Source organism: Oncorhynchus clarkii, chromosome 1, assembly GCF_045791955.1.
Source record: "Oncorhynchus clarkii lewisi isolate Uvic-CL-2024 chromosome 1, UVic_Ocla_1.0, whole genome shotgun sequence".
NCBI lineage: Eukaryota > Metazoa > Chordata > Actinopteri > Salmoniformes > Salmonidae > Oncorhynchus > Oncorhynchus clarkii.
The window spans coordinates 9,386,094-9,398,104 of record NC_092147.1 but is presented as its reverse complement, the minus strand read 5'-3'; the positions used below and the strand labels follow the sequence as shown (position 1 = coordinate 9,398,104).

Below are 12,011 nucleotides of genomic sequence, written 5' to 3'. Positions count from 1 at the left end.
CTGTCTCCCACCCCTTCTCCTTACCTCTCCATATCCCACTCTCAATCCTTCCTTTACACTCCTCCCTCTCTCTCTCTCTCCACCCCCTTCCCCTCTCTCCCTCCCTCCCTCCATCCACTCACCCCTCTCTCTACAGCGCCTAGCCAACTCCAAGGCCCATACGTCCAGGTTTATCAGTGCCAACCTGCCCTGCAACAAGTTCAAGAACCGTCTGGTGAACATCATGCCCTACGAGACCACCCGCGTCTGCCTGCAGCCAATCAGGGGCCTTGAGGGCTCAGACTACATTAACGCCAGCTTCATCGACGGATACAGGTAGGTGGAATGGGTGGGTGTGAGTCGGAAGTGTGTGTAAGTGGGGAGGTGTTAGAACGAGTGAGTGAGTGAGTGAGTGAGTGAGTGAGTGAGTGAGTGAGTGAGTGAGTGAGTGAGTGAGTGAGAGCACGAGTGAGCGAACAGCAAGTGTGACCATATCAAAATTACAATAAACCTGTTTCAATGGTTTGATGAAACTGATTAGGGAGCGGACTCCCCCTGCTACATGTCTGACCTGATTGTGTGTTTGTGTTACCAGGCAACAGAAGGCCTACATCGCAACGCAGGGCCCGTTGGCAGAGACCACAGAGGACTTCTGGAGGATGATGTGGGAGAACAACTCCACTATTGTAGTCATGCTCACCAAACTCCGAGAGATGGGCAGGGTAGGGAGTATCTCTCTCTCTCTCTCTCTCTCTCTCTCTCTCTCTCTCTCTCTCTCTCCTCTCCTCTCCTGTTTCCCTCCTCTCCTGTCTCTCTTTCCTGTCTCCCTACTCTCCTCTTCCCCCTCTTCTGTCTCCCTCTCTCCTGTCTCTCTTTCCTGTCTCCCTCCTCTCCTCTTCCCCCTCTTCTGTCTCCCTCTCTCCTGTCTCCCTCCTCTCCTCTCTTCTCCCTCTCCTGTCTCCCTCTCTCATGTCTCCCTCCTCTCCTCTTCCCCTTCTTCTGTCTCCCTCTCTCCTGTCTCCCTCCTCTCCTCTCTTCTCTCTCTCCTGTCTCCCTCTCTCATGTCTCCCTCCTCTCCTCTCCTCTCTTCTCCCTCTCTCCTGTCCTGTCCTCACCCCCTTACCCCATATCTGGGTGTCTCACTCTCTCTCTCTCTGTGTCCACAGGAAAAGTGTCATCAGTACTGGCCCGCAGAGCGTTCGGCCAGGTACCAGTACTTTGTGGTGGACCCCATGGCTGAGTACAACATGCCCCAGTACATCCTCCGAGAGTTCAAAGTCACCGATGCAAGGGTGAGTATGTGTGTGTTTGTACGTGCGTGCGTCCATCCATGTGTAGGTGTGTGTGTGTGTGTGTGTGTGTGTGACTGCTGTCCTTTCTATTTCTATTCGTGTCGCTCTGCCTCTTAGAATGGCTCCTACTGTTTATGCCTATCACATGTTCCATTTAACCTTTCACCTGTATCATCAGTGAGGCTGTAGGAAGCCAAGCTGATTGCGGCCATTTTCCTCCATCACATACAGTGCTGATGGGGTAGGTGTCATGTGGGCGATAGTATGATTGCTCTTTATACCACGTTTAAAGGGGCAATCCGCTGTTCAAACAACTACAAAGCAGCCACCCTGCCACTGTTTTGGTGAACACCTGAGGGATGGGTTTGGAGAAGGTCACAGACGCCTTTAATTACATTTTTTTTTCCTTTTTTCCCTCACCTTTATTTTACAAGGCAAGTCAGTTAAGAACAAATTCTTATTTTCAATGACGGCCTAGGAACAGTGGGTTAACTTCCTGTTCAGGGGCAGAACGACAGATTTGTACCTTGTCAGCTCGGGGATTTGAACTTGCAACCTTCCAGTTACTAGCCCTAGCCAATGTTTAGACCACGTGAGAGTTTTCACCTGACGAATATCCTCTTTATCGAAACGCTGTATAAACGTTTTATATACGTTGTATAAGTGTTATTAGGAGCATCCAGCGTAAGGTATTTTTATCCATTAACCCAATACCTACGTTTTTTGAAGGATGTACATGGTACCACAACCATTTCTATGATAGTATGATCACCCGTGGTCTGTCTAAGCACCAAGGCCCATTGTACAGTATAGGCAGCAGCCATTTTGTGTCCAAATGTAGAGTTAACTGTACTGCAGAACACTGGCCTACCTGGGACTGGCGCACGTGTTGGATTGCTGCTTGAGCCAGCATGGCGGCTAGTTAGGAGGGCTCATGTTGGTCTGAACCTGGCCTAGCCCTCAGCCCCATGCTACTCCCATACACACACACAGTATACCCTCCCCTCAAACTCACACGCACACAGTAAGGAGGGCTCATGTTGGTCTGAACCTGGCCTAGCCCTCAGCCCCATGCTACAGTAAGGAGGGCTCATGTTGGTCTGAACCTGGCCTAGCCCTCAGCCCCATGCTACAGTAAGGAGGGCTCATGTTGGTCTGAACCTGGCCTAGCCCTCAGCCCCATGCTACAGTAAGGAGGGCTCATGTTGGTCTGAACCTGGCCTAGCCCTCAGCCCCATGCTACAGTAAGGAGGGCTCATGTTGGTCTGAACCTGGCCTAGCCCTCAGCCCCATGCTACAGTAAGGAGGGCTCATGTTGGTCTGAACCTGGCCTAGCCCTCAGCCCCATGCTACTGTAAGGAGTGTCTGTGAAGGGTGAACTGGAGCGGCAGCAGCAGTGGTTCTAGACTGTGTTAATTATGGGCCGAACGCGTAAGCAAGCAATGAAAGGACCTGTAATCAGAGATGACTGAAGGAAGAGAGAGAGGCAGACGAGGAGAAGAGAGAGAGAGAAAGGGAAGAGAGAGAGTAGAGAGAGAGAAGGAGTGAAGAGAGAGGGGAGAGAGAGAGAGAGTGGGGGAGAGAGGGACTTGTAATCAAGGAAAGGAGACGAGGCTGGAGACTAGGGAATGTTTTGGCGCAGTTTAGGATGTAGCCTCCTCTACTTACCTATCCTTTCTTTCCTGATCGTGGACCTGAAATCACTTTAAAGGTATAAATAGTCAAGTTGAAGCTTATCCACTTGGTTCAATTATCAATGTTCACCGAAGGAAAGGAGACAAGGCTAGGGCCTAGGGAATGTTTGAGTATTGCTTTGGGGTGCTGTGTCTTCTCTTCAGCCTCACCTTCCAAAATCTAATTCAGAGATCATCTTCCTTCCCTCCCGGTGGACTACTGAGATTAAGACAACACTATAAGTGACTATCCTTTAGCGGAGATTCAAATTAAGACATTTTCTCAAGAAATCCACTCTTCACCGATGTGGGTGGCCACCCTCCAATTCACTCCCCCCACTCGTATCCCTTCTCCTCCTTCGCTCCATCTGTCAGCTTGCTCCATCGATCTGTCCTCTGTCCAGGATTACCTCATTTAACACGGTGTCCAGAAGAATACGCTTGTCACGCCAGACTCCCTATTGATTTCCTCTAACCGGGACTTATTCTACGGCAAAAACTACAAGCTAAAATGGATTGAGAGAGCGAGGGAGAGAAAGAGAGAGACGGGGGAGAGAGAGAGGGGGACGAGGAGGGAGCGAGAAAGAGAGACTGAGGGAGTGAGAGAAAGGAAAGACTGTCAGAGAGTGTGAGAGCAAAAGGGAGGAATAGTGATATCTGACAGATAGATGTTAGCGGAGACAGTAGTGATAGCCTGACAGATGGATGTCAGAGGAGACAGTAGTGGATAGCCTGACAGATGGATGTCAGAGGAGACAGTAGTGATAGCCTGACAGATGGATGTCAGGGGAGACAGTAGTGATAGCCTGACAGATGGATGTCAGAGGAGACAGTAGTGATAGCCTGACAGATGGATGTCAGAGGAGACAGTAGTGATAGCCTGACAGATGGATGTCAGAGGAGACAGTAGTGATAGCCTGACAGATGGATGTCAGGGGAGACAGTAGTGATAGCCTGACAGATGGATGTCAGAGGAGACAGTAGTGATAGCCTGACAGGTGGATGTCAGAGGAGACAGTAGTGATAGCCTGACAGATGGATGTCAGAGGAGACAGTAGTGATAGCCTGACAGATGGATGTCAGGGGAGACAGTAGTGATAGCCTGACAGATGGATGTCAGAGGAGACAGTAGTGATAGCCTGACAGATGGATGTCAGAGGAGACAGTAGTGGATAGCCTGACAGATGGATGTCAGAGGAGACAGTAGTGATAGCCTGACAGATGGATGTCAGAGGAGACAGTAGTGATAGCCTGACAGATGGATGTCAGGGGAGACAGTAGTGATAGCCTGACAGATGGATGTCAGAGGAGACAGTAGTGATAGCCTGACAGATGGATGTCAGAGGAGACAGTAGTGGATAGCCTGACAGATGGATGTCAGGGGAGACAGTAGTGATAGCCTGACAGATGGATGTCAGGGGAGACAGTAGTGATAGCCTGACAGATGGATGTCAGAGGAGACAGTAGTGATAGCCTGACAGATGGATGTCAGGGGAGACAGTATTGATAGCCTGACAGATGGATGTCAGAGACAGGTCATTGTAGTGCTGTATGAGTGTGAAGTTGAACTGGGCTTGTTGTTGTTGAGCGGTCTATCAGACACAGATTGTGACCTGGTGGTTCGCTGACCTCACGTCAGTTTCTCTCCATGGTGTGTGGAATGAAACAGTTATTGTTTCTCAATGTTGGCTTTTACTGACCCACCTCTCTCTCTTCTTCTGTTGTCATCTGTCCTCCTCCCTTACATCTCTCATCCCACCCCGCTCTCTTATTATGTTGTCATCCGTCCTCCCTTACCTCTCTCATCCCACCCCTCTCTCTTATTCTGTTGTCATCCGTCCTCCTCCCTTACCTCTTTCACCCCACCCCTCTCTCTTATTCTGTTGTCATCTGTCCTCTTCCCTTACCTCTCTCACCCCACCCCTCTCTTCTTCTGTTGTCATCTGTCCTCCCCCCTTACCTCTCTCATCCACCCCTCTCTTATTCTGTTGTCATCCGTCCTCCCCCCTTACCTCTCTCACCCCACCCCTCTCTTCTTCTGTTGTCATCCGTCATCCGTCCTCCCCCCTTACCTCTCTCACCCCACCCCTCTCTTCTTCTGTTGTCATCCGTCCTCCCCCCTTACCTCTCTCATCCACCCCTCTCTTATTCTGTTGTCATCCGTCCTCCTCCCTTACCTTTCTCTTCCTCTTTCCATCCATTCTTTTCCCTCTCCTTCCACTCACTCAGGACGGGCAGTCCAGGACAGTGCGGCAGTTCCAGTTCACTGATTGGCCGGAACAGGGGGTGCCCAAGTCAGGAGAGGGCTTCATAGACTTCATAGGCCAGGTGCACAAAACCAAGGAGCAGTTTGGCCAGGACGGACCCATCTCTGTCCACTGCAGGTGAGGATCTTTTGTGTGTGTGTGTGTGTGTGTGTGTGTGTGTGTGTGTGTGTGTGTGTGTGTGTGTGTGTGTGTGTGTGTGTGTGTGTGTGTGTGTGTGTGTGTGTGTGTGTGTGTGTGTGTGTGTGTGTGTGTGTGTGTGTGTGTGTGTGTGTTTGCGTTTGCCCAACAATGTTGATGAGTATGAGACATTGTTTCTGGTGCTCTTTGTAATTCAGACTGACACCGTTGTATGTACCTAACAATGTCAACATATAACCCAGTGTCCTGAGTCTGTAGATCTGGGTAAGAGTGTGTAGGCATCCAGCTCCCAGAATGTTAAAGGGTCCTCCATAGACATCATGCATGTTTCTCTCTCTCTCTTCACTCTCTCCCACATTCTCTCTTTCTTCCCCCCATCTGTCTTCTCTCTCTCTCTTTCTTCCCCCCCCATCTGTCTTCTCTCTCTCTCTCTCTCTCTCTCTCTCTCTTTCTTCCCCCCATCTGTCCTCTCTCTCTCTCTCTCTCTCTCTCTCTCTCTCTCTTTCTTCCCCCCCATCTGTCCTCTCTCTCTCTCTCTCTCTCTCTCTCTCTCTCTCTCTTCTTCCCCCCCATCTGTCCTCTCTCTCTCTCTCTCTTTCTCTCTCTCTCTCTCTCTCTCTCTCTTTCTTCCCCCCATCTGTCCTCTCTCTCTCTCTCTCTCTCTCTCTCTCTCTCTTTCTTCCCCCATCTGTCCTCTCTCTCTCTCTCTCTCTCTCTCTCTCTCTCTCTCTCTCTCTCTCTCTCTCTCTCTCTCTCTCTCTCTCTCTCTCTCTCTCTCTTTCTTCCCCCCATCTGTCCTCTCTCTCTCTCTCTCTCTTTCTTCCCCCCCAACTGTCCTCTCTCTCTCTCTCTCTCTCTCTCTCTCTCTCTCTCTCTCTCTCTCTCTCTCTCTCTCTCTCTCTCTCTCTCTCTCTCTCTCTCTCTCTCTCTCTCTTTCTCTCTCTCTCTTTCTCTCCTTACTGCCACTGAAGTGGCCTGGTGATACGACGCCATAGGCTCAGCTCATTCATAATTGATCACTCAGAGAGGCAGCCTCCTGGTATTTGTAAAGGGGAAGCCATTTGGTTCAACAGAAGAAGTCCCCTTTGCATCCTTTTTCCTTTGCAAAGTCACCAAACACTATCCTGTTCCCAGATCTGTTTGTGCTGTATAGCCAACTCCTATGGTTGCATTAACAGATCTTAGACCAGGCTAACCAAACACCAGATCTACCTATATGGACATTGTTATGATGTCACCAGACTTTCACCACCATACTCCCATTGGGAAAGTATGATATGTTATGATGTCACCAGACTTTCACCACCATACTCCCATTGGGAAAGTATGATATGTTATGATGTCACCAGACTTTCACCACCATACTCCCATTGGGAAAGTATGATATCACCACCAGACATTGACTATAACCTTTAAGAGCTCGGTCATCTTGGTTAACGAATGTATTGCGTAATTGTTGAGATAGTTGCGGGCAAGTGTGTGGGCCAAATGTCCTCTCCCCTTCTGAAATTCAAAAGATGCAAAATCGAGAATTTGTCCAAATAATCAGTGAGGAAAAACCCAAGCAATGAATCTACTGCTGCTCATTATCTCACGCATCCTGTTGTATAATCACAGATCAACAGCACCATTTATGTTTACGTAGTCTGCCCACAAGAGATTAAGAGAGAAGGCTGTGTTTAAGGAAGCTGCAGTAAGGCAGAGTTGTTATTCTCTATCTCTAGATAGATAGATAGATAGATAGATATATAGATAGATAGATGTGTAAGTTCTCCTAACCTGCTACGAAAACGTTTATTCTGAGAAAAGCTGTACCCCATCTAGTCCAAAACCCCCTGTGACAAGCTGTGACCAGCTCCCAGGGAAGAGCTTTCACCACACTGCAGGGGAGGATAGGATTGGTGTGGATGGGGTTAGAGGGATGGAGTGATAGCAGAGGGGTGTGGTGGAACAGTTGTTGAGAGGACTGAATGGGGACAGACTTTGTGGTGACACAAGAAGGCGAGGAAGCACGGACTCTATAGGGATGCTCAACTCTTTGTCCTTAGTTCCATTTTTTGGGGGGTTGGGGGGGTTTATCATTGGTGACCTTTCAACTCCAATCCACTCCCGACTTTTACAACCCCTGTCTTCTCCTCTTCTATCTCCAGTCAGAAACCGTCATGGGGTGGGTAGGATGAAAATACATATCTGCTGTCATATCAATTATTGTTCCATTGGTGAAGAGGAAGTCATTTCACACCAAAGCAGCTTACGGAGACAGCCCTCAAGAATTTCAGGATCAAACTTAAGACTCACCCTATTTCTGGGGACTGTTACAGAGAAAGGTTTGCAATGGGGACTTAATGAGGTGGAGTTTGTGTGTGTGTGTGTGTGTGTGTGCGTTCATGTGGGTTCGAGATTGTGTACGTTCATGCGTGTGTGTGTTCATTTTGTGTTGTGTCGGTGTGGGCAGGCATCAAAGTCAATTGTGTACATGCATCACATCAATATTACCTCTGACATGATCAGCTTAGAGTCAGGTGTTAAACCGTGTAGCGACGGCACATGATGACTGGTATCTGAGGACAAGAGAAATAACAACCTTGATGACTGGTATCTGAGAACAGGAGAAATAACAACCTTGATGACTGGTATCTGAGAACAGGAGAAATAACAACCTTGATGACTGGTATCCAGGGACAAGAGAAATAACAACCTTGATGACTGGTATCTGAGAACAGGAGAAATAACAACCTTGATGACTGGTATCTGAGAACAGGAGAAATAACAACCTTGATGACTGGTATCTGAGAACAGGAGAAATAACAACCTTGATGACTGGTATCTGAGAACAGGAGAAATAACAACCTTGATGACTGGTATCTAGGGACAAGAGAAATAACAACCTTGATTACTGCTATCTGAGAACAGGAGAAATAACAACCTTGATGACTGGTATCTGAGAACAGGAGAAATAACAACCTTGATGACTGGTATCTGAGAACAGGAGAAATAACAACCTTGATGACTGGTATCTGAGAACAGGAGAAATAACAACCTTGATGACTGGTATCTGAGAACAGGAGAAATAACAACCTTGATTACTGCTATCTGAGAACAGGAGAAATAACAACCTTGATGACTGGTATCTGAGAACAGGAGAAATAACAACCTTGATGACTGGTATCTGAGGACAAGAGAAATAACAACTTTCAAAATGGACGCCTGATAGAGCTGTTTGCATGATTGTTGGACTTCATCTGTTATACTGATGATAATAATCATCATAATAATAATTTGGTGGGTGCTTATATTAGTTACATTTCACACATGAACAAGTGTGTATTAATATGCATGTGTGAATTGGAAATGTTTCAATATCCCAGCATATCCCCTGAGATTGGTGTGTCTGTGTGTGTTTCCAGTGCGGGGGTTGGCCGGACCGGTGTCTTCACCACACTCAGCATCGTGCTGGAGAGGATGCGCTATGAAGGCGTGGTAGACATCTTTCAGACGGTCAAGATGCTGCGGACACAGAGGCCGGCCATGGTCCAGACAGAGGTGAGGGGTCACTCCGAACCCACAGATTCTCATGGATATTGTAGTTTTTTTGTTGAACATGTAGTTTTGCCATGGGTGCTAAGAATATACATCAGCATTGTGTTAGCATTGATACTGGCTGTAAGTCTTAGAGCTGCTGCTAAGTTTGGCTTGTAGTATTATATTGAATATTATAAATTGGGTGGTTCGAACCCTGAATGCTGATTAGCTGACAGCCGTGGTATATCAGACCGTATACCACGGTTATGACAAAACATTTCTTTATACTGCTCTAATTACGTTGGTAACCAGTTTCTAATAGCAATAAGGCACCTCTGGGGTACCCCTCATGCCTTATTGTTTAAGTTAAGTATCTCCTGTTTGCTGCTGAACAAAATGAATGTTGAATGTTGTTTATTTTGTCTATGCAGGATGAATATCAGTTTTGCTACCAGGCGGGTCTGGAGTACCTAGGAAGCTTTGATCACTATGCAACGTAAAAATCCATCTCGTCCCCCGAATCCTATGTCCCCCTCAACAGTCTCCTGAGCCATAGAAATGAAAACAACAACAGCAGCCAGAAAACAAAATTCAACCAACAGAATAGCAAACGAATTGTAGATTATTATTCTTTTTTTTTTTAAGTCAACAAGAGTGCAATTCCAATTGGACCCAATGGACTTTGATGTCGGTGAGGAAACCGTAAATGACTCCATCAGCAGAACTAATTGACGCCCTCACTCTGAAGAAAGGAACCAAAAGTGGTGGCTCAAGCTGTGGGGTGGGAATAATTAAAGTGTTGGACTGCTAACCTTACCTCAAGTGTTCCGATGTGGAGGTGGACATTGTAAACATTTCGTGGACATCTATTAAAAATTAACTACGTTACAAACAATACAACAGTGAATGAAGGAAAAACCAACTGGGCGAACGTGACTGAGGTAAAAAAAAAAAAAGGGGGATTGGTAAAAACTGAGAAAATGGTGGAGTGGATGTAGCTTTAAATGGGGAAGCGCCTTTTTTACCATGTAAGGACAGAGGTTCACAGTTCCTAGTTGTTTATAAACACTTCTGATGGAAAACTGTGGTTGCCTGTGTACACAGATGATTGTCCCCAAAATGTCAGACACCTCTGATGAGACAAACACACTGAGTTAACGGTAAGGTACTGGCAAAAGAAGTCGACCTCCATTCGGGACCCCCTACCACACTCATCCTTCTCTCTAAGCAAGATAACTTCTACTTCCCATAGTTCTGTTACAACCTTAGAAGCTCAACTCCCAACATGTCCATCATCTCGTACAAAGGGCAGCCCTATATCCCTTCAACTCTTTGGGCTAAGAGGAGCTTCTGCAGTACAGAATATTCTGGGGGAAAGTGATGACGGTGTCATATAGTGACTGCCAGCGGTGGATAATGCCGATTCAATCAACTTACCGTTTCAGTTTCTCCATCACTTGACGTGTGGAGCTTCTTGAGGACAAACCCCAACATGTTTATACAGTAACCACTGATATAGCTCTCTTAGCCTCAGTCACCATGGAAACTGGGTGAAAAGAGACCACTCTTGCAAGACCAGATAAATGACAATGAAGTCCCTTGACTTTTTACTGTCACTCTTCGTTCAGGACTAGTTTTTACTGGTGCAGGGCCCAACATATTGACAGAGTGGAATCACCACAGGAGAACTTGGCATGGTGAATGGCGGCAACTGAGCTCTCTTTGCAAACTTGTACAGTGACCAACAACCCATTGTAATCATTTGTTAATTTTGTCTTAAAATTACTTGTATTTCTGGGGGTTTTCTGTCAATACTAAACATGCTGCTTATTCTCCTGTATGCTGTAAGTGTGACTCTGGTATGGGATGACAATGGAGGTGCCTGGTCTGGCGGTGTCAGTTTGCACCCATGAGGCTGAGACTGAAAGCGCATCCACATGTTATCCCCCCCCCCCTCCCCCATCAACTCCTCTTGGCCTCCTCTGGACTCACTGTCTCACACGACATTCATGTCCCAAGCTTGACTTAAAGAGAGAGACTAGCTCTTTACTGACAGTGGAAGGACAGTGGTTCAAAGTTTTGAGGAACTGAGTTGATAACCCAGAGAAAGGTTCCTGTCTTTTCTCTTCCACCTATTGGCCAAAGGCCACTGTGGATGACTGGCCAAAGGCCACTGTGGATGACTGGTCACAGGCCACTGTGGATGATTGGCCAAAGGCCACTGTGGATGACTGGCCAAAGGCCACTGTGGATGACTGGCCACAGGCCACTGTGGATGACTGGGGAAGATCTGTTGTGATGTGAAAGTTATGTCCACGATAAAAATGACTTGCACATCACGAAACTTGAAATCTAAACAATAGCAGGTCCGATTCTACCCACTATGTACACGTACGTGTCTGACAAAAACAAGCCCTCAAAGCCCACAATTGTATTTTTTCTCAGAGGTCTGTGCTTTGGTATACCCAGGAGTATGCTTTTACAATGGATTCTGGGAAGGTTTTTGAATTGGTATATAAACTAACAGAATGATGAAAGGAACTGTTTGTAGTCTTTCTTATTTCCAAAAAAAGCCTTATTGTTATTGTAACATTATGGAAACATGAATGTTGTGTTATGATGACTATTGTTATTTTACTTTACATAGCTGACTTTTTATTTTAATTTTTTTGTTTCGTTTTTTTTAACAGAGATATTGTATCACATTTTTTTAAATTAGCAGGAAAAAAATGTATGCTTATATGTTCATATTATGTTAAAAGACATTATATTTTTTCACTATAGAAATGTTATGTATAACTTGTGGATGTGTGCATATATATATATATATATATATATATATATATCACACATTCATATATATTTAAATGAAGAATATAAAGGTGTATCCAAACATATTTTTTTCTGTTTCTTATTTTTAGGTATTTTTTACCACCCATAAACTTTCATTTGCTCATGTAAAATTCTGATGGATTTGTTTTGTAGCCATGAACTTAACCTTGGGAAATATTGTGTGTTTCTCTGGAAACAATTAGGGGAGGTGTCTGGCCCGGGCGCCACTCCAGCAACCCTTTTTAAACCCTACCACTTGGTAGACCTGTGCCGATAAGGAGATGGTGTCTTTTTAATTGTTGTTGAAA

General features: G+C 46.2%; 1 protein-coding gene across 5 annotated transcripts in view; it reads left to right on the top strand.

Annotated features, from left to right (window-relative positions):
* The window catches only part of LOC139420041 (protein tyrosine phosphatase receptor type Sa), a 367,333-nt gene extending 357,506 nt beyond the window's left edge, over positions 1-9,827 (top strand). For 3 of the 5 annotated variants that reach the window (XM_071170075.1, XM_071169830.1, XM_071169988.1), the window contains 6 exons: positions 137-315; positions 575-701; positions 1,146-1,271; positions 5,174-5,328; positions 8,757-8,892; positions 9,303-9,827. In XM_071170075.1, coding sequence (XP_071026176.1) covers positions 137-315; positions 575-701; positions 1,146-1,271; positions 5,174-5,328; positions 8,757-8,892; positions 9,303-9,371 — 792 coding nt within the window. In that variant the 3' untranslated portion in view covers positions 9,372-9,827. The remainder of the gene's footprint in view (positions 1-136; positions 316-574; positions 702-1,145; positions 1,272-5,173; positions 5,329-8,756; positions 8,893-9,302) is intronic. The other 2 variants (XM_071170161.1, XM_071169907.1) reach the window with 1 other exon arrangement.
* The last annotated feature ends 2,184 nt before the right edge of the window (positions 9,828-12,011 follow it).